The 21,142-nt window shown below is 29.8% G+C and overlaps 1 protein-coding gene across 1 annotated transcript in view; it reads left to right on the top strand.

Annotated features, from left to right (window-relative positions):
- Window positions 1-4,460: 4,460 nt before the first annotated feature.
- LOC107455072 (putative inorganic phosphate cotransporter) overlaps window positions 4,461-21,142 on the top strand; it is a 38,451-nt gene continuing 21,769 nt past the window's right edge. Inside the window, exons 1-4 of the mRNA XM_021145937.4 lie at window positions 4,461-4,573; window positions 15,428-15,471; window positions 17,381-17,604; window positions 19,486-19,719. Coding sequence (XP_021001596.3) covers window positions 15,438-15,471; window positions 17,381-17,604; window positions 19,486-19,719 — 492 coding nt within the window. The 5' untranslated portion in view covers window positions 4,461-4,573; window positions 15,428-15,437. The remainder of the gene's footprint in view (window positions 4,574-15,427; window positions 15,472-17,380; window positions 17,605-19,485; window positions 19,720-21,142) is intronic.

The following is a 21,142-nucleotide window of genomic DNA, read 5'->3' as shown; positions in this document are numbered from 1 at the left end:
GAGCGTTGAAAATATCCAGGAACAAAACCAGAAACAAAGAATCATTGTTTGCATATAAGAGTTAGTTTATTAATTTTAAAGCTACAAATAATTAGGAATTTTGTTTTTACTTTTGAAATTCGTAGTATTAAATTAATATATTGAATTAATTTGATAAATATTATATTTTTGTTTAAAAAAAATAAGTAAGAAAAGTATTCAGGTAATCAGTTATTCTATTCAGGCAATCAATTGAATTAAAAATTAGATTACGTTTTTTAAAAAGTTAAAAATATAATTTTTAATATTGATGATTTATTAATTTGCGATTTATATTTTCCATATTGAATTCATCAACAAAAATTGAGCATTGAAGTTTTATTTTTAAAATTTGTTTATATGATGATCGAAAGAAAACGAAGAAAAAAAATTGCTATTCAAAATCGAAGAATTTTTTTTTTACAGAAAGATCAAGGAATTTCTCTGAAATTTCTTTGCATTGCTTACTATATTTTAATTAAATGAAGTACAACTTTTATATTTTGAAACTTGAATGCTAAAAAATCAAGTAATACTCTTGATATAAATTTATATAAATATCAACAACTGGCCGCTTGATTGAAATAATTCTAAGAATAGGAAATAATTGGTTTTGGTTCTGTCAAAAATAAAGTAAAGACGAATAATTTGTTATTTTTCGAGATTGTACGAGGGTTGCTATTTATATTTCTGGCCTAATAATGAAAAAACAAATATGTAGGATCGAAATTGGTTCTATTGTTTTTCAAAATATTCTCCATGATGATCAATAAACTTATGCATGCATTTGAAACAATTTTCAAAGCACTTTTTCCAGTCCAGTCTTCGGGGGTCGAAAATCGTTGTCCACGTAATTTATTTTTGATGTGTGGGAATAAGAAGAAGTCATTGGGTGCCAAATCAGGGCTGTACGGCGGATGACCCATCAGTTCGATCTTTCGCTCCGTCAGAAATGCCTTTGTTTGAGTCGATGTGTGAGAGCTCGCATTGTCATGATGAAGAATGATTCGTCTGTTCTGCTTTTTTCGAATTTCTCCGATGACTTCTGGCAAACAAATAGTCGCGTACCATTCAGAATTGACCGTCCTGCGTTGCTCTAACACCACTGTTGCCACATGACCGCTAATGCCGATGAAACAGGCAATCATTTGTTTCGATGTGCTTCTTCCTCGAACAACTTTTGTTGGTTTTGCCTCGTCTTGAAAGACCCATACAGTTGATTGCTGTTTTGTTTCCGGCTCATATGCATAGATCCATGATTCGTCACCTGTGTAGATGTTATAAACAGCCTTTGATGTACCCTGAACGTATTTTTCCAATATTTCCTTGCACCAATCGACACGAGCCTTTTTTTGAGCGTTTGTCAGATTATGCGGGATCCAACGCGAACAAATCTTTTTACGCTCAAATGTTCATGCAATATTTTATTGATGCTAGTCATACTAATGTCCAAAGACGCCTCTATCTTACGGTATGTCACATGACGATCTTGCTTTATCAGTTCACGCACAGCATCGATCTTTTCTGGCACAACAACGGATTTTGGATGACCTGCACGGGATTCGTCCTGAATCGAACATCGACCACGATTAAATTCGTTATACCAATATTTTACAGTGCTGTAGGATGGCGCTTTATCGCTGAATAAAGAATTAAGTTCATCGAAGCACTCTTGTCTTGACATTCCACGTCGAAAGTTATGAAAAATAATGGCACGAAAATGTTCACGATTCAATTCCATTTTTTGAAAGAGAAGAATTTTTCAACTGTCAACAACACAAAAGAAGCTATAATGGCAAATCGTCTGCTGAATTTATGTTTAAAAATATCAAACTTTCGATTAAAATCGTCTGCGGTCGCCTAGCAACACTTACTGTTGCCAAGGCCAGAAATATAAATACCAACCCTCGTATATAAAATACAACTACAAAACTAGTTCAAAATTGATATTTATTTATAATGTTTTTATTATTTTTTATTTATTTTTTCTTATCTTCAGTCACAAAAATACGTGACTGCTAAAAATTATAATTTTACTGCAATTAGTTTTTCCTTTACATTTAAAAATCCAAAAAAAAAAGGTCAAAACAAACTATTTAAATACTCTGAAACTAATTCAAAATTTAAGCAAACTGAGAAGAATCATTCTTTTTCAGAAACTATAACAGTGCTTAGCTTCAAAGATCGTCAGATAATCTAAACGAAATATTAAGAAAATGTTAAAATGACTGTCGTTTTCCGAGATCATTTTTTTTATTGACGTTCATAAATTCTTTAATCACTTAGACTAATATGTTTCAGTTTTGAAAAATATTTAAACTTTTGAAGAGAATAATTTTTCCAGCCTCAAGTCTTAAAGTGAAGTAGATCTCAATATTTTTTAAATATTATAATTATTTAAATTATCTAAAGCAAATTAAAAATTAGGAGAATCTGAAAATTTAGAATTTCTTCTTAGCCCGTAACTTTGACCTTGATCATACATAAAAAAAATTCCCTAAAATTTAAAATTTTAGTGATGTCCTAAGTAAGTTTTCACAGAACTTCCTTAACATAAAGGACTCAAATAATTCCACTATTCAAATTTTATTGATAACACAATGTTAAACTATCAATATATACATGAGTTACATAATTATACAACTAAGATATACATGAATTATTAATACATATGACATATAAAAAAAGCACATAAGTATTTTCTTAATTTAACGAAAAAGGGACTAGATGGCAAAGTATTTTTTAGTGATGAGCGCAAGCAAAATACTCACATCAGGAGGGCCAAAAAATTTGGTGCTGCTCCTGGTGACTTCAATCGAAGCTCAAGGTTGTCCATCTCTGTGGTTTCTGATTAACAATTAAGAAAAAGAACCCCCCGAAAGTTTCCACAGGAAGAAATTTGGGTCTGAAATTCGGAAAAATGACCCTGTTGGCCCCCAAGCTATAGGAGAGAAAATTTGAAGCTCCGAAAGTCCGGCAACACTTTTTCTGAAGTAATAAAGATAAGATCGAATGACGTTTGAATTAAAAGTATTTTCCCATTGGTCAGCAAAGGGACATACGTCACCTCTGAAGGGAATGATTTTGTTGCAGTTTCCGCCTTGAAATTCAGTGCAGAACCAGTTATCCGGAAATCAGAAAACCGGAAAACCAAAAAACTGGAACGAAATTCGAGAATTTTCCCGCCATTTTTTTTTTAAAAAAAAAAATTTTTCTTTATAAGATTTTAGGATTTTTCTTCTTTTTTGAAAGATGTTTACCTTACCATCATTTTGGGAATAATCATTAGTGTATTACTTTATCGTTTTTTCTTCTTTTTAAGATTATTTCCAACTATTTTCGTTTTTTTAGTTGGGTTTAACAATAAAAAAACGGCTTTTTGTATCGATTCAGAAAACCGGAAAAACCAGTTATCCGGAATCGCGATGGTCCCGATCGTTCCGGATAATCGATTCCCTACTGTAATGACTTTTTTTTTATTCTTTCTTTTTTCTTTAAAACCGAGAACTGAAGGGTTCTATCAGAACATTTTGTTTCTGATAGAAACAAAATTAATTAAGCACGTGGGGATGGTTGTTATTTACTAGGAATTTGCCATCGGTTATGCTATGAACTTCAACCTCTTTGCACCCCCCGTTGTGGTCAGTTGTAAGAAAAGGAAAATAAAAAACTATCTTCCTTAGAGAGAAAGAAAATATAATACATTAAATTTATATCTTAAAAGGGAAATAATTTCTTACAATTCTTAAAAAAAAATTGTTGTGGAGGAAAATTAAATAAAAAAAAATTATAAAAATATTCTTTTGAAATTCGACGATTTCTTTTGACATTTTCGTTACAAATACTTGCATTTTTATTAAGTAAAAGTACTGAATTTAAAAAGTAACGAAGTACAAGTAAAAGTACTTTTCACTTTATTACTTTCGTTACAAAAAACGAAAGTTTAAAGCATTGCCATGGTAGTGAAATATCAGAATAGGAAATATTTGTCTGGTAATGAAATACCAATAGGAAATATTTTAAAATAGCATTGAGTTTATCGATTTTTGCTAAATATTATTCGCTCTCTTATATATACAAAAACCGCAAATGTAATCTTGATAAGCAAAATAGTCAAATCATTCTTTAAAATTTTATCCTGAGAGATACAATGCAATTTAATTTTAAACAAAGGAAAACATCACGAATCTATTTTACATTAACATTTCTATTTTTACTTTATTCTATTAAAGTGATAAATTTGCTGCGTTTGCAAAGCTAAACATTTTTCGTAAAATTGTAGAAAGTGGTTTTCACTGATGGTAAAAAATAATGAGCAAGAATTGACGTATACGACAATGATGACACATTTACATTTGACATCAACTCTAGATTCTCTAAAGATATCCGTAAATTCTGACGATATTTATGGATATTGTGTAGCATCGTTATGCAACTCTATTTTAAAGATTTTATAAATAGTTTTACATTCTTGTAATTCCTTCTTTTCATTCTTGCTTTCGTCAGACGAAACTTCATTCTTCAAATTCACTGACACGAAAGTGGTGAATGTTTTGTGAGTATTAATATTTTTTTTTATCGAAGATTTGTTTATAAATACATCATAAGTAGATTTACTGGCTAAATGTTTAATTGCAGTGTTGAAAACAGTGCTCAAAATCTCTAACATTTGAGGTTTTACAGAAGTTATTTTTTCCAGTTTTGATGCACTTAAGTAGATATTGCGAAAAGGAATTGCATCTATTAAAACGTATTTAAAACTTTAGTACATGGTACAATCAGTATTCAGTACGGTCTAAAAGAACATATTTGAAACTTCAGTACATAGCTACGAAAATTTGTGATCTTTTATATGTCTTCAAAGATGCTAATTTGCTCCGGACAGCAAATCTTCTAGTCTTTTAATGTATGATTCTTGGTTTAGCAAATTCAATTAATAGGGTTCTTACTTATCGCTTCTTCTAAATAATTCAAAGGCATATAATGGTACTCCAGTTTTTTTTTTTAACATTTAGGCCGTGTTGATCCTTTCAAAAAGTTTGCAAAATTAGCCGAAAATTTACGAATTTCAGTTTGTAGTTCTCTGCCGTTTTATAAAAATATTTTGTCAATTCTGGAGTAGATGGCATCTCTGGGTCTATTTTAATTATTTCTATGTAGTGGTGGACGAAATCTTTTTTATTCAATTTTAAATGACTTCCAACTTTCTACGCTTTATAAGAAAGCTTCTTCTAATGATAGCTAAGTTTATAATTTAATACATTATTCTTTTTTAAGCAAATTTTCCCCATCACTGCATATAAATGATTTTAAAGTTTGTGTAAAACGCTAAGTTCCAGCTGTTGCTTTAAACATATAGGCAACGTTACCGAAAATTCTAAGGGCTTCAATATTTTATTGTCTAAGAGAGTCTTCTATAAAATTTTTTACGAAAAGAGTAGAAGTTTGCAGTCCTGAATGATTTATTAAAATATAACACATATTTTATGATATACGTGGATAATCATTTAATAGGAAAAATATCTTCTAAACGTACTCAAATCCTATAGTTATTTGAGGCATATGCAGTAGAGATATGACGTAACAGGTATTTTTTTAATAACAGGTCACAGTTGTTACCGTGCAGAATCATACCTCTTAATAACAGGTCTTTGTCAATTGCTTTTTATTTGAGATATTTGGCATAATCTTTTTTTTCGTAACTGATGTATATTATTCTCTTATTTATTTATATGTATTTTATCACCTTTTTATGGGTTGAAAAAATAAGTGAAAATTTTTTCAAATTATTTTGTCAATAATAGGAAGGCAACTAAAATATATTTATTTTCATATTTTTTTTTTTTGTGTTTTTGGTAAAATTTTTTGATTATGTCTCAGATAAGTAGAGAGTTTGAAATATAAAATTCCCAAGCAATTTATTATGATAAAAAACTTTTGTAAAACGTTTTCGTTAGCGTGTGAATAATAATAAAAATGATAATTAAAAAAAACATAACCCTTTTTTTCAATACATTTCTACGTGAAATAAAGTATGCAAAGAATTTCGTTTACCAAAATTTGAATCTTTTTACCAAACCTTAAATAATTTAGGAAGCTTACGGAATTGAAAACATTAATTTCTGATTATACTATACAATATTGCAATTTACTATTTTTAAAGAAAAACAAATTTGAAGCTACACATTGCATTCTGTATACGTAAGGATATAATCAGCATTTTATTCACTTTAAAGAAAAAAAAGGCAAAAATTAACCATTTTTATTTAAAAGAAATAATTTTAAAATAAAATGTGTCGGGGATTATTACATGAAATAAATTCTGAATAAATTGAAAGCAATAATTGGATAAAGTGTAAATTTTCTCTCTCTCTCTCTCTCTCTCTATATATATATATATATATATATATATATATAAGTTCAAAATGAAGAATAAAACAAAAAAAAATTATTGAAATATGAAAAAAAAGTGGGGGGGGGGGTAAATAATAAGTAAAAAAAATAACAAACAACAGTTTAAAAAAAAAAAATTGATGAAATTTTATTTGAAAAACTGGAAAAAGATATAATCTTTTCATCAGCCCACACGATTATATCCGCAAAACAGATGCAATCCTTTTTTTTACTTTTTCTCTGTTGTTTGTTATTTTTTTACTTATTATTTCCCCCCCTCCTTTTATTTTTCTTTCATATTTCAATAATTTTTCTTTGTATTATTCTTCATTTTGAACTTATCTAATGAGTTCTGTTTACTTGCAGCCTAAGCGCAATAAATGAAACTTATTGTTCTTCTTTACTTTCTTCGTGTTTTCTTGTATTTATTTATTTATTATATATATATATATATATATATATATATATATATATATATATATATATATATATATATATATATATATATATATATATATATATATATATATATATATATATATATATATATATATATATATATATATGATTTTAAACACTTTTTCTTAAAAAAATACTAATATTTTATAGATGTTTTTTTTAAAAAAAAAGTTTAATAAAAAAAGAAGCAAAGAAGCAGAGTGTCAAACTTTTTCCTTGCTTGCTCTGCAATGTTTAAAACTTGCATGAAACAACTTAAGTTTTTATTTCTTTTTCTGTCATAAATCGAACTATATTCTTTTTAATATTTCTTCTTGTTACAGATTTTTAGAAAAAAGTTAAAATACCTTACTGTAAATTCATAAACAAATTTCTAAATGTTTTTTTCCCCAAGACTTTTTAAAGATGAGTCAAGAAGTCGGGAAGACACTTGTTGCCGAACACAATAAAAAATTTTGTAGTACCTCAACATATATCGTTTTCATCCTAGTACAATTTATTTTATTTAAAAATGAATTACAATTTATTCAATTTTTATATCTTACAAAATTTAGTTATAATTTTTTATTTTCATTCCATTCGCTTGTTCAATTGTTTAAGGAAGCATTGTAAGAGTTACAAAAAAAAAAAAATAAAAATAAGCACACATTTTCGTTCTAGTAATCCAAAACGTGACAAAAGAAGAAAAAATGCATTTTGTTTCAAACTCAAACAATCTACAAAAATAAATTGTATACCTTTTGAGCATAATGTTATATGACCAAATATAAGCATTTAATTTATTACAAGGCCTTACAAGCTTGGGCAGTGGTCCTTTGAATTTCATAAAAATTTTGTCTTTAATATTTGTTTCTGGAATTCTAAATCAGGCCTTCCAACTTCGACGCTTTTTGCAAAATATTCAATAGAGTATTAGATATCTCAAAATTAAAGCTGTCAGAATTTTCGGCAACATTTCAAAAGCCTCACCACGAATGATCTGCAATAAAAGGACGTTGCATATGAACTTTTAAATCATTTGCATGTAGTGTTGTGGTAAATAAGTTTAAAAGAATAACAAAATATACATCAAAACATAAACATAGCTATCACTGGAATAAATTTTTACTAAAAGAGTAAAAAGTTAGCAGCCCTGTCTAAATCAACAAAAATTAAAATGGGCATAAGCCTAAATTATTTTATTGTGTCTACTTTATTATGTTTCAAATTATTCAAAATCAGTTGTCCATCGACAATATGTATGTTTGTTTCAAAATTACGATTTGAAGAACCCCAGAAATGTATGTGCCTGAAGGCTCTATTCGGATGATAAAATTTGTTATAGTAAATATCAAATTTAAATTAAATTTCAAATTTTTTGTTAAACTGATTATCTAGTAAAAAAAATTGTTGTTTTATTTAACTCCGAAGAAAAGGATTGAGCATAACAAATCAGGGAATCTCATTCATCAATTCGCATTCATTTTTGTTTCTCAGAGCAAAACAGATCGTTTTTATCCAATTGGAAAATGTTCACTTAAATATTACTTTTCTTTGCTAATGTCATCATTTTTCCTTTCCCGAAGATTTCTTTTGTGATTATTTATTACTGAAATACCTTTGTTAACTCCTCATGCCGCTTCCATTTTCCGTCATTATACTAAATTTAGGTTATTTTGCTGATATTGAGCAAAAATTTTGTTTTTTAATAAGACAAATAGGCTCATTGCATGAATTGCAATTTTAAGTATGACGGTGAATATTCTCTTCGGGATGATGTTATTGGCAACGAACATGACACACTTTAAATTTTTTTATTTTTATTTCCAAACAGTTCTTAAAGTTGCAAAGCATAAGTAATGTAATACGCGCGTAGTTAAACTTAAATTTACTTTATTATTCCATTAATTTATATTTAATACAGCAAGAACTAGTTATTAATTGTTCGAACAACATAAGTTTGTAGTTTTAAACTAAAAAAGTGTGCTTATTAAAATGAAATGGATTAAGCTCTATTAATTTAAGCGAGATGAAACAGTTAACGAATAAAGAACATCTAGAGCATAATATTAATTTTGTGGTATTTAAATAGATAAATAAAATTAAAATTGAAATTCGAGCTTAGTATAATTTTAAAAATTGAAGCAAATCTGTTTAAGAAAATTAAAAAAGCTTTCATGCTTTATTTGAAAGTTAGTTTTTTTTCTAAGCAATTAGCACATTAATTTCAAATTATCTCATAGTATGTAGCCCTTTAAGGTAATTTTAATGTCAAATAGACATTGGATAGTTCTGCTTCAAGAAGAAGAAGATCACGGTTACCCACACATGTGACCTACGAGCTCAGCGTCAGCGGATCTTTTATAAGCAAAATGGAGTGTTAAAGTCGAGTTAAGTTTCTCCACATAAGTAAGAATATTAATTAACTTGAGATTAATTAAAAACAGTTTCGTATGCCCATCGAATATGTTGAAATGTAATTCTTCCTCGTTTACGTCTTTTACTTCATTTAGATTTATTATTTGCTTATGTATTTTATTGCTACCGTGGTATACTTTTGTTTTGCGTACCTGGCAACTTCGATGCATAATTAGTTTGGTACCCATAGCTAGGTATTAATTTAAAGGTGTAAATAAATAAAAATTTCAGTAAGAAACACAACATTTTCTATTCATTATTTCTCGTGATGTTATCCGACCAGTTTGGATATCACCGGGTACTAGCAAACTTCAAAATAATTAATTAATTATAAAATAATTAATTTTTCCTCCGAAAATATTATTTTTCTACTTTTAAAGATGCTTGTTATTTAAATTAAAGTGCGATTTTATCATTCAAATAAAAATTAAGTTATATTATTTACGTAGCGTTTAGAGAATATAAGAGAAAACTTAAAGACACTAACTTTTGACAAATTTTCCCCAAAATTAAATTATACTAATAACATAGTTTATGTCCAAAAATGCGAAATGGACGATTTTGTTGTTAATTAACGGATTACGCTTAAGTTTGTTTGAGCTATTTTGAAACAAAAATTGAAAGTGTATTCTTATGAGGGAAATATAATTTCATGACGAGAGGTTGAATATGTCTATTTTTGTTTAATAGATGATAGTTAGACCTGAAAATTTAAATAGGTTAGTAGCCACTAAACTCTAATAACTTCACTTTTTCCTCAAACCTAATGAGTCGGGCACTGATATCGATAGGTTTTTCTCATTTAATAGCCACGTTTTGGAAAACGTTCTTTTTTTTTTAGCTCGGATAAAATTATATTAAAAAAATCGTAGTAGACATAATCTACGGTTATAAAAAATTAATATAACAATAATAAAAATAATATAGCAAACTTTAGCTAAACATACTGACTTTAAAGAACTTTATTTAAAAATATTTAGTATGGCAAGATACATTTAATGTACGTATATATTACCGCGAATGGCTAAAATTGGTAGTTAATTTCTATCGATGAGTGTTGATAATCATGTCCGAATGGTAAATGTCCGAAATATATACGAGAATCACGAGAACCTCCCAAGGTTAGCCTGACGGCAAAGGGACTCTAACCCTTGATCCGTCTACCACTGAGGATATTTCATGTCAGCACTGTGGTCGGTGCAAGCCGGATGCGGAATCGTAACAACCAGCCATCGTGGAATTCGAACCCGGTTCACCTCATTGGAAGGCGAACGCATACCTGCCAACTCAGGTTATTCCAATTAACTTTTTGAATTATAATGATAATTACAAATGAGTTTGACCACCACTATATATAAATAATTACAATAAATATATAAAAGCATAATAAATCTTGCGTAAGCGAATTTCAACGGAATCAAATTAAAAATATATTTTTGCGCCAGATTCTTTTTCGTTTATTGTTTTACAACCCCTCTGAAAATCCATTCTCGGACAGAGTGAAAGTTGGCAGGTATGCGAACGCTGTATCCTTGAGCCATCGCCGCTCATGTTTTTCTTTTATCAATAAATTATAAAAACACATGAACGATGTTTAATAATTTTTATCATTTAAGTCTCGTATGCTTATTTAATATAAGTCGCCACTCCTTTCTGTTGACTCGCCATGTGGCGAGTGGTGGATGCTTATTTTCATGTCTAATAATAGTCGCTAAACAAAAACTTGTTCCATGTGTCGAAAATTTTATTCCAAAAGCTTGTAATAATATCGACTACCATGAATGGTAGATGCCTTTTGCAACGAAAAAAAAAAGTTTTGCTTTCACAATGTGAATTGGGACTTGGCAGAAATTTATTCAGATTGAATTGTTTGATTATTTATCGTTTTGTTACTTGATTATTCATTGTTTTCGGTTTCGTAAATTCTTTCGAAACGAATTTAAATTGGATATTACAGCTTCAGTTTTTGAAGTATTTAAGAACACTTCAGTTTAGATGAATTAATCACTCGTCTGGAATAGATAGCTTTAACCATTATAAATAAAATATTGAGTTGAAAAAAAACTGATAAAACTCATTGTCATGATGGGATGATAGCAGAGAAAATAAATATCGCTTCTCACTTGAAACAGATCTGCAAGAGTAAATAGATTTTTAAAATAATCTTAAGAAATTACGATTATTTCTTTTTGTTTTATTCAATTAATCTTAATTCAATATTGTAAATGAAATAAAATAATAATTTAAGATTTACAATTTTAGCTATTTTTCTAAAAAGAACTATGTTTGTGATTTAAAGAAGAATTGATTTTATGAGTAAAAATCCTTTCTTAAAACTTCTAAGTGAGGAATCTTTTACCTTAAGGATTTTAGCGTGACTGTAAGTATTGAAAATAACAATAACTAAATTATGTTAGTTGCACTGCATAATATAAATAAAAACGAGATTTATTTTTTTTCCGAAAGAGAGTAAGTAAGTAATCTGAGGTTTTAATAAGTAATTAGAGTAAGTAAATGAATTTTTAAAATAATCTTATTAAATTAACATTATTTCCTTTTTATCTACTTTATTTTGATTTTAATTTATTATTATAAATTTAAAAAATTATTTCGCATTTCTGATATTCAATTTTAATGATTTTAAAAAAAATCAAATGAATGATTTAAGAGTCTTTCCTAAATTTTTTTTAAAGAAGTAACAATTTTTAGCGTCATTGTAAGTTTTGAAAATAGCAATAATTATATATTAAATCGCATTGCATAATCTAAGTAAAAGCGAATTAATGTTTTCTGCGAATTAGATTACCAGTAATAATGGGTTGTTAATGGATGATGAGAGTAAATAAATGGATTTTTAAAATAATCTTATGAAATTAACATTATTTCTTTTTCATCTATTTTATTTTGATTTTAATTTATTATTATAAGCAAAAAAAAAAATATTTCATGTTTCTAAAATTTAATTTTAATGATTTAAAGAAGAAAAAATTCAATGAATGATTTAAAAGTCTCTTCTAATTTTTTTTTTAAAGAATTAACAATTTTTAGCGTGATTGTAAGTTTTGAAAATAGCAATAATTATATATTAAATCGCATTGCATAGTCTGGGTAAAAGCGAACTAATATTTTTTACGAATTAGATTACCAATAATAATGGATTGTTAATGGATAATAGAAATAAGTAATTGGATTTTTTAAATAATCTTATGAAATTAACATTATTTCAATTTATCCCTTTTATTTGATTTTAATTTATTAATATAAATGAAAACAATTATTTCATGGTTCTGCAACACAATTTCAGTGAATTAAAGATTGGTTAAAGTGTATTTTAAGATTGCATAGTGGACTAAAAATGTATAGCGTGAATTTAAGCATCGAATATAGTGATTAGGAAATTTAGTCATTTTCATTATATTTTAGTCATTTACATCATTTCATTATTTCATATAGGGTTGAGTAAAAAGTAATAGCGTTTTTTTCGCAACAGATGGCAGTAGTGCAGTTTCCAAAATACCTGAACCATTTATAATTGTAGTTTCAATGCCGCTGATAACAGTCAGTTTAAGCTTCATTGTAAAGAACAAATTGAGATATTTCGTTGAGTTTCGGAGACTTGACAACACGTTAAACATGGAAAATCAATGTTTTCATTTTCGCTATATTTTACTATTTTATCAAAGTAAATGGAAAAACGTGTATCAAAGTTGTGAAAAGCTGCGTAAAGTTTACGGTGAAGATCAGGAAGGCCTAGTTATATTGATGATATGACAAAATAATGGCACTCATTATGTCGAACCTACTTTACATGACGCGAGAGATTGCAGGGACAGTTAAAATCACTCAAAAAAGTATTAAAATACATCTAAAGAAACTGGGATGCGTAAGCAAGCTGAGATGTGTTTCTTATGAACTCTAAGAAGTTCTTGAAACGTGAAGAAAACTACCAGTTCTTGAAAAAAATGGTTGTTTTGATATAAATGGTGATGAGAAATGGTGTGTATATGGTTGTGTGAGCAGTGATACGGGTTTCGTCGCGCGATGAGGATTCGCCATTGACGAATAAAAAAACAAAACTTCATCACAGACAGACTATTGGGATTGGAAGTAGTGTATGGTGTTTTTTGAGCTCCGACCAGGGAACGGAACAATCAATCTAGACGTGTACTGTAGGCACTAGGACAGTTTGAACGTAATTCTCTTCCAGAAGATCCCTAAGCTTATCAATCTTAAAAAGGTAGTGTTCCATTACGAGAACGCGAGACCACGCATATTTGGCGTCCAATTGAAAGTTGTTGGAGTTTGGATGGGACGTATTGCCCCACCTATCGTACTCTCCTGACCTTGAGTTGTAAAACTTCCACTTCTTTCACTCTCTTCTAAACTCCTTGCTACGATAAATTCAGATGTGGCTGTAATTCAGTTCGCTTTTCCGCAAATGAAGACTGGTCTTTCTACGAACGAGGGTTATGAAACTCACCAAATTTTTACTAAAAGTAATAGAACAAAAGCAAAGACATATAATTGATACACCTTTCACTTTTTGTGTAAATATATGCCTTCCAAAAATTTGAGAAAAGGAAAAACGCTATGACTTTTTACTCAACACAATAGTTAAGAGTGTTATTTATAAATTAGGATATGCTATAAAATTTTAATTGCGACTATTAGCCTTCATTGAAAACTACGCAAAATCATCGCTATTTTATTACAGCTCGATTTAAATAGTGATTTAATAATATTTTCTTGAGATATTTTTATTAATTTAAAGACCTTTAATGTAAATGTAAGTGTTGAAATTATCAATTAATAAATTTAATCATTTGCATTACTTAATAAAATTAAAAGCAAAATAAATTTTTTTATGAATTAGAGTAATTAATGATCTTTTTGATTTTTTGATCAAGACTGTTCAAAGTCAATGAAAACATGGAAAAAATCACATAGCTATTACATTATAGCTTAATTTAATGAGTAATTGAACTATACTTTCTTCAAACATCTTAGTAACTTAAGTAATGTTTGAGGAATATTATTTAAAGTTAGATATATTTATTTAAATTAATTTACTCAATCATAATAAAACATCAAATTTGTAGAACCAGGATAAAAACGATTACATTATAGCTTGATTCAAAGAGTAATTTAATTCTATTTTCTTCAGAGTTCTTAGTGATTAAAGTAATTTTCGCAGAATATTATTTCAAGTTGTGTATATATTTATTTAAATTATTTTGCACAATCATAATAAATCATCAAATTTGAAGAACCAAAATAAAAACATAACTGAATACTTAACCAATTCAGGTGTATAAAAAAACTTCCCGATGAAATCATTTTATTTCATAGCTATGATATTGTTACAGATGATTTGCATGGTCCTTAAAAAACTTAAGTAGTAGAAAAATTAATTAAATAATGTATATTTTAATAAGTCTGCATGTACCACATTACTTAACGCTTCCAAAATGAGGTACCTAAGCAACAGGTTTCCAATTTTTAACTTTAAAGTGAAAATTAGTATACTTAAATTTGTAACATTATTGTCTCCTCTTGTATGAACCCTGCCATAGATAATTTTAATATTTATTCGTGCATTGAAATAAAATTGACTATAATTTTTAAAAAAATGCAGTGGCTTTTAAATAATTTAAAAAGTAAAATTAAAGCGTTGAAATTCATGACGAAATACCAAGTTTGCAAATTAATAAATAAATAAAATTAATAAAAAATTAACAAATTTTTTTTTAAATATCTATTACATTTTAATGTCGTTGAAAAAAATCTTCTGCAAAAACGTAAAAGTTAATAGCTATAAAATTATTGAAATTTTAAGTTATAGTGACTAAAGTTTAGTAATAATTGGGTAACAATAAATTGGGTAATAATAATTAGATAACAATAAATTTGGTAACACTAAACTGGGTAACAATAAATTGGGTTATTGGGTAACAATATTTTGGGTAATAATTATAATTTGGTAACAATAAATTTGGTGATAATAAATTGGGTAACAGTAAAATATATAATTGGTTAGCAATGAACTCTGTGACAATAATAATTGAGTAATAATAAATAAACCTACACAGGTTACATTTTGTTTTATTTTTTTCTTTAAGCAGATCATCTTTAGATAATAACCAAATTATTTGTATTTTAGGAATAATGAAATGGTAAATAATTTCTTAGGAATAATGTATCTAGGTAAGTTGCTTTATATTTATTGTTCTGTTTATCTTAATAAAATTGTCGGCAAAATTGGACAAAATTTTGAAAGCTTTTGTTTTTTGTTTGTTTGTTTGTTGTATGTAACTTCTATGAAACATTTTGTTGCTCTATAAAAAGCGTAGTAGTTGGCAGCCTTGATATTAAAACAAAAAGATTCCTTATCGTACTTTCTGGAACTAAAAAAATTTTACATTTCGTAATAGAACATAACGGTTGACGAAATAAACTTTACTAAATATGTACAAAGTAATGGAATAGTGCAAAACCATTATAAGAACAAAAAAGTTTGACAATTTTCGCCAACGACCTGAACTGAGTACGTTTGAATCAGGATAATACTTTAGTTATACTAGTTGCAGTTCATTTACGTCGCACTAGAGCTGCACAATGGGCTATTGGCGATAGTCAGGGAAACATCCCTGAAGATGATCCAAAGATATGCCATCACAATTTTCAATCTCTGCAGAGGGGATGGCATCCCCACTTCGGTACCCTGACGACCTGCACGAGAAGTCTTGCCCTTTACGGTAGAACAGTTTAGCGAGGACCAATACCGTACACCCTCGGTCCCTACCCAGTTTAATCCAAGTGGTCATCCACCAGCACACTGATCGCAGACAGTGATGCTTCACTTCGGTGATCTACTGGGAATCGTGGCTTAACGATCAGTTCAATGCGGGATATAATACCTTAGTGATGTATATTAAGAATAATTCTTAAGTAGTATAAAGCAATTTCTTGATCATAATTTCCAAATAGCAAATATTACTTAGTTTCAGTGAAATTAAATTTTAATGAACATCGCGGATTTATGTTACGTGAAATTTACGATTTATTATTTCAATGTTAGAGTTTAACATAAAGTACACGGTTAGAATAGTCATTCTAGAAACCGACAGTCGGCTAAAATAACCAGTAGCAGTCTCCCCATCTAATTAATCGTAAAATTTATGGTAAAGAAAATTTTTACCTTTACGATTTCGAAACCATTTACTACTAGCATGGTAATAAAATTATGAATACAAATCTATACGTGTTTTTACAATTTATAGCTAGCATAGTTTAAGAACGTGAGAAAGAATAACTTGTCACATGATCTTTTCGTTAGGTAATGGTTATCTGAGAGTGCAGGATTCTGGAAATTGTTCATGTATTAAAGGGAATGGAGGAACGTTTTCAACGTTGGACCTTTGCTCTGTCGGCTACCAGATTAATCTTCCCGGCAACAATACGTACCCAGCTGCAAGGAACTACGTGTCTTCATTAGGAGTGACAGAATTCTGGTTGTTTAACGGTATTAGATAAAAGTAGTTAATAAATGATTTTTCACACATTCAACGTCCCTCAGTGGACTGATCGTTAAGACATGGTTCCCAGCAGATCACCGAAGTCAAGCATCACTGGCTGCAGTCAGTGTGCCGGTGGGTGACCACTTGGATCAGTCTGCGTAGGGACCGAGGGTGTGCGGTATTGGTCCTCGTTAAACTGCTCTACCGTAAAATGAGGTCGTTGGGCTACCGAAGCGGGGGTACCATTCCCTCTGCAGAGGATCAAAATTGTGATGGCTTGTCTTCGGATCATCCTCAGGGATATTTCCCAGACCGTTGCCAATAGCCCATTGTGCAGCTCTAGTGCAGCGTAAATTAACTACAACAACAACACACATTCAACAGTTTGAATACCATCTCCTTTATGGTTATTTGACTTTTTTGTTTGAATATGGTAAAATAACACTTAAATAAATTGTTATTTAACCATATTTTTCATGAAATTTCAACCAGTGTATTGATAAGTTCTTCTAATTTATTAGTTTAATACTTGAATCATTCAACTTAAAATTTCAGAAAAAAATATTCTAATCATGCTAATAATAATATATTTCTAGATCCAAAGACCATCTACTTCCCCAGAAGACATGTTATTGTTCTTCTTGGATGTTTCGGCTTGCTTGCAGTCTACACCATGAGAATCAATCTTAGTGTAGCAATAGTGGCCATGACGAACCACAACCACACGAAAACAATTCCTGAAAATAGCACAATCGAGGAGGTTCTAGAATGCCCAAATCTTGCTAGAAATCAGTCTACAAATGAAGTCCCTTCCTATAAAGTAAGAATGGATTCATATATGCATAAATGTCAACTTCTCCCGTTTTGAACAATATGTGCCATTTAAAAAGACAGATTTTCATTTTCAGAGAAAAATAAAGGGTTTTTTTTTAAATTTTTTATTTTTATTTTGCTGAAATATAGTTCCATTTATCCTTATAAAACAATAATATAGATATTTACAGGGATTGGGCAAGAAATATGAAAACATTTCTATACTAACTGTAGGTAAACAATATTTCTCTTTGCTCCAAAAGTCTTGGAAGATTTTACATGCTATTTGTATTCAAAATGTACATTATATTTCATATTTATTTAATAAATAATTCTTAAGAAACTGTTAAGCGGTAAGATATTACCTGAGTAAAAACTTCCTTCGCTTCAAAAATCTGTAAATAGGAAATAACAGTCGACAGGTTTCAAGTGCCGAAAAACAGGCACCCATTTTTGTTTCTTGAATGATCAGAAACAAAAGTGACTTGAAATATAAAACGGAAAGTTGCCAATGAAAAATGAAAAAAAAAAAAAAAGAGAAACCACAATAACCAAGAGAAAAAAAAGAAGATAAAAAGGAAAAACTGACTAAACAAAAAATAAAAAACCACATTGGCCGAGAGGGGAAATCAGGATAAAATGCATTTTCATGCGTTTACAGATAGGTGGTGAGGAACTAATGTTGTTAACATAGGAATAAAACAGGATTCCAGGGCATCAAGATAAGCTGATGTGACTGGGGGGGGGGATAAATAATTTTAGCTGTGCCGAAATTGAATTCATGCCTAAGATTCCAGCAATGTGCAGCAATTGCTGATTTCTCGTATTCTAGATAAAGAAAGTAATTTAATATGGGACTTCTCAAATGTTGCATTTTAATTGTCCTAGAGATAATGTTTGAAAATTGATGCACCTCAAGAAAACCTTTTAGAAAGTTAAAATCTGTAAATATCCTCCACGGGATGATCCGAAGGCATGCCATCACGATTTTGATTCTTTGCAGAGGGTGTGGCTCCCCAGCTCTGGTAGCCTGACCAAAGAATATACATCGAGGAAGAATTCCAGCTCCATAATGTAAACCAGTCTCCCAAGGTTTGGTTCGATTCCTGTGTATAAGAGAAAAAACAACATTTAGGGGCATAGCAGCAGATGTTTTTGAGAATGTTTTGCTTCTTTCTGTCCTCCCAACCACTGCTAGGGTTGGGGAGGGGAAGTTTTGCTTTTTTTTTGCACTATTTATAAACAGTACTCTACTATTATTAAGATATTTCTTTGAGATATCATCCATATTGATTAAATATGCTAACACATTTTGACGTAAAAAGAAAGAATGAAGTTGCTGTTTGCAGTACGCAGCAACCGGTCCAACAACCTTCTCACAGGGGACGTACTCCGGACTGTCACTTTGCTTCTAATGCGCATGAACTGAATTTTAGTACACATGATGCTTTGCTAAATTTAAATATATTTCTCACCCTATAAGTTGTTTTTCTGGTATATCATACCGCACCGAGCAGTTTCCCACATTAGTTACGTATTCTAAGAGCCCTACTTTATTCCCTTTCCTTTTTCTATGACAATACGACCTGCGCGAGTACTGTACTGTAAATACGGTAAAACGACTTGATGAGGTCCGATACTGCGCACTTTCGGTCCCTAAGCAGGCTGATCAAAATGGTCACCCAGCCACTTCCGGGGATGGTTGAGTTCTGTGTTATACTGGGCTTCGTGACCTAACGATCAGCGACCTTACGATCAGCCTACTGCTGGAAATTTAAAATGCATTTACCACATTCTAATAGTTTGAACACAATTTATATAGTCTGAGTAGTAGATATTTCACGTGCTACAACCTAACTTATTAAAAACATAACATTTTTCTTTCTAGGGAGAGAAATACGACTGGAATCCTAGAATTCAAGGTATAATTCTTGGTGCATACTATCAAGGGTACGTTGTTACTCAGTTGCCAGGAGGCATTCTGGCTGAAAAGTTTGGCGCCAAGTGGGTGTTTGGCGGTGGTGTATTGGCAACATCAATATTTTCCTTGTTAACTCCCCTGGCTGTCAGTTGGGGTACAACTGCTTTTATTTGTGTTCGAGTTCTTCAAGGGTTTGCTGACGTAAACATACTTATCATTAAATTTTTAATCCTAACCCATTTAATTAATTCAACTGATTAATTAAGTTTTATATTTATGTTTAAAGTGGTTGTAAAATATATTTCTCAGATTCATAAATTTGATTTAAAATGACATTGACCAACACTACAAATTAATAAGTTAAACGAACATATAAGTGCATAAAAATCATTCAATGTTGTGATTAAGCTCCAACAAAATAAAACGTATTTTTCTGCCGATACTTATAATTCAAATTTTAATCCACTCAATTAAATCATCCTCGGAAAGATTAAAAGCTGTCATATTGAAACTAACGTCTTATTAAAAAGACTTTTCCTTTTTACGAAAAAATGATGGCATAATTATTTTATTATAAAGATTCATATTACAGAAACAAGTTTTAACAATCACCATGTATTAATTACGTAAATGTTTCAAGTTAGATCTGAGTATTGCTTGAATTCGCTTAAAATAAATTTTACTCTAATTAATTGAGATTATGAAAAAAGCCCTCCCTAGGGACAAAAATACTTCACTATTCTAACACTACATGATCTTGGCACTGCAATCGATTTAAATTGATATTTTAAGAGGCTCTCCAGTAACGTACAGTGGCGCTGCTGTCGATTTGAATCACGACACTCTAATAGTTTTAGGCGTCGCAGTTGTACGGTCGTCGCTACTCTTAGAAGCTATAATGGCATCACATTAACTAATTATATTCTAGCTTATATTGTATGATTTTGTTTGCCCAATAATTTATTTATATTTTCTTCTTAATTTTAATTTATGAGTAAAACTACTTCAGGATTAAGCATCACGTGATATAAAGAAAAAAGGCCCATACGAGGCCTGAAGGCCCCGGACAACCAAATGACTATGGTACAATTGTTCTTTGAAACTAAAGTTAATACAAACAAAAGAACATTTTCAATTTAAGGGAAATATAACTGAATGTTAAAATCTTCGAGCTAATGCCTATAGTAAAATGAATCGTTTGCAATCCAATGCCCAAGCTGATAGCTATTGCCAACGGATATTTTGAATGATTCGCATGAGCCCAAATTCTATTTGAAAAGTACTTGAGAGAAATTTATCATTTATATTTGAGAATTGAATCTGTGATAAATAAGATAAGTAAATAAGACAAACCAATCGTATTCATAAATTAAAAACAATTTTTAGACATATATTTGCTACCACTTTCTTATTTTTACTAGATTTTGTATTAAATGGCTCGTTCGTAAGCGGGTTTAACTTCATAGTGATCTAAACCAAAAACTTACCAGAAACCGTGTGAAGGCTTTCAGTTATAGGAGGCGCTTCTCTGCTCGCAGTGCTGATCCAACGCCTCCTATAACTGAAATTCTCCACGCGTTTTCTCAAAGGTAGTCCGATCAGACCACTATGAAAGTAAACCAGT

This window comes from Parasteatoda tepidariorum, chromosome 4 (genome assembly GCF_982258835.1).
Source record: "Parasteatoda tepidariorum strain Cologne lab strain chromosome 4, Ptep-v5.0, whole genome shotgun sequence".
In the NCBI taxonomy this organism is placed as follows: Eukaryota; Metazoa; Arthropoda; class Arachnida; order Araneae; family Theridiidae; genus Parasteatoda; species Parasteatoda tepidariorum.
This window is presented reverse-complemented; position numbering and strand designations above follow the sequence as displayed.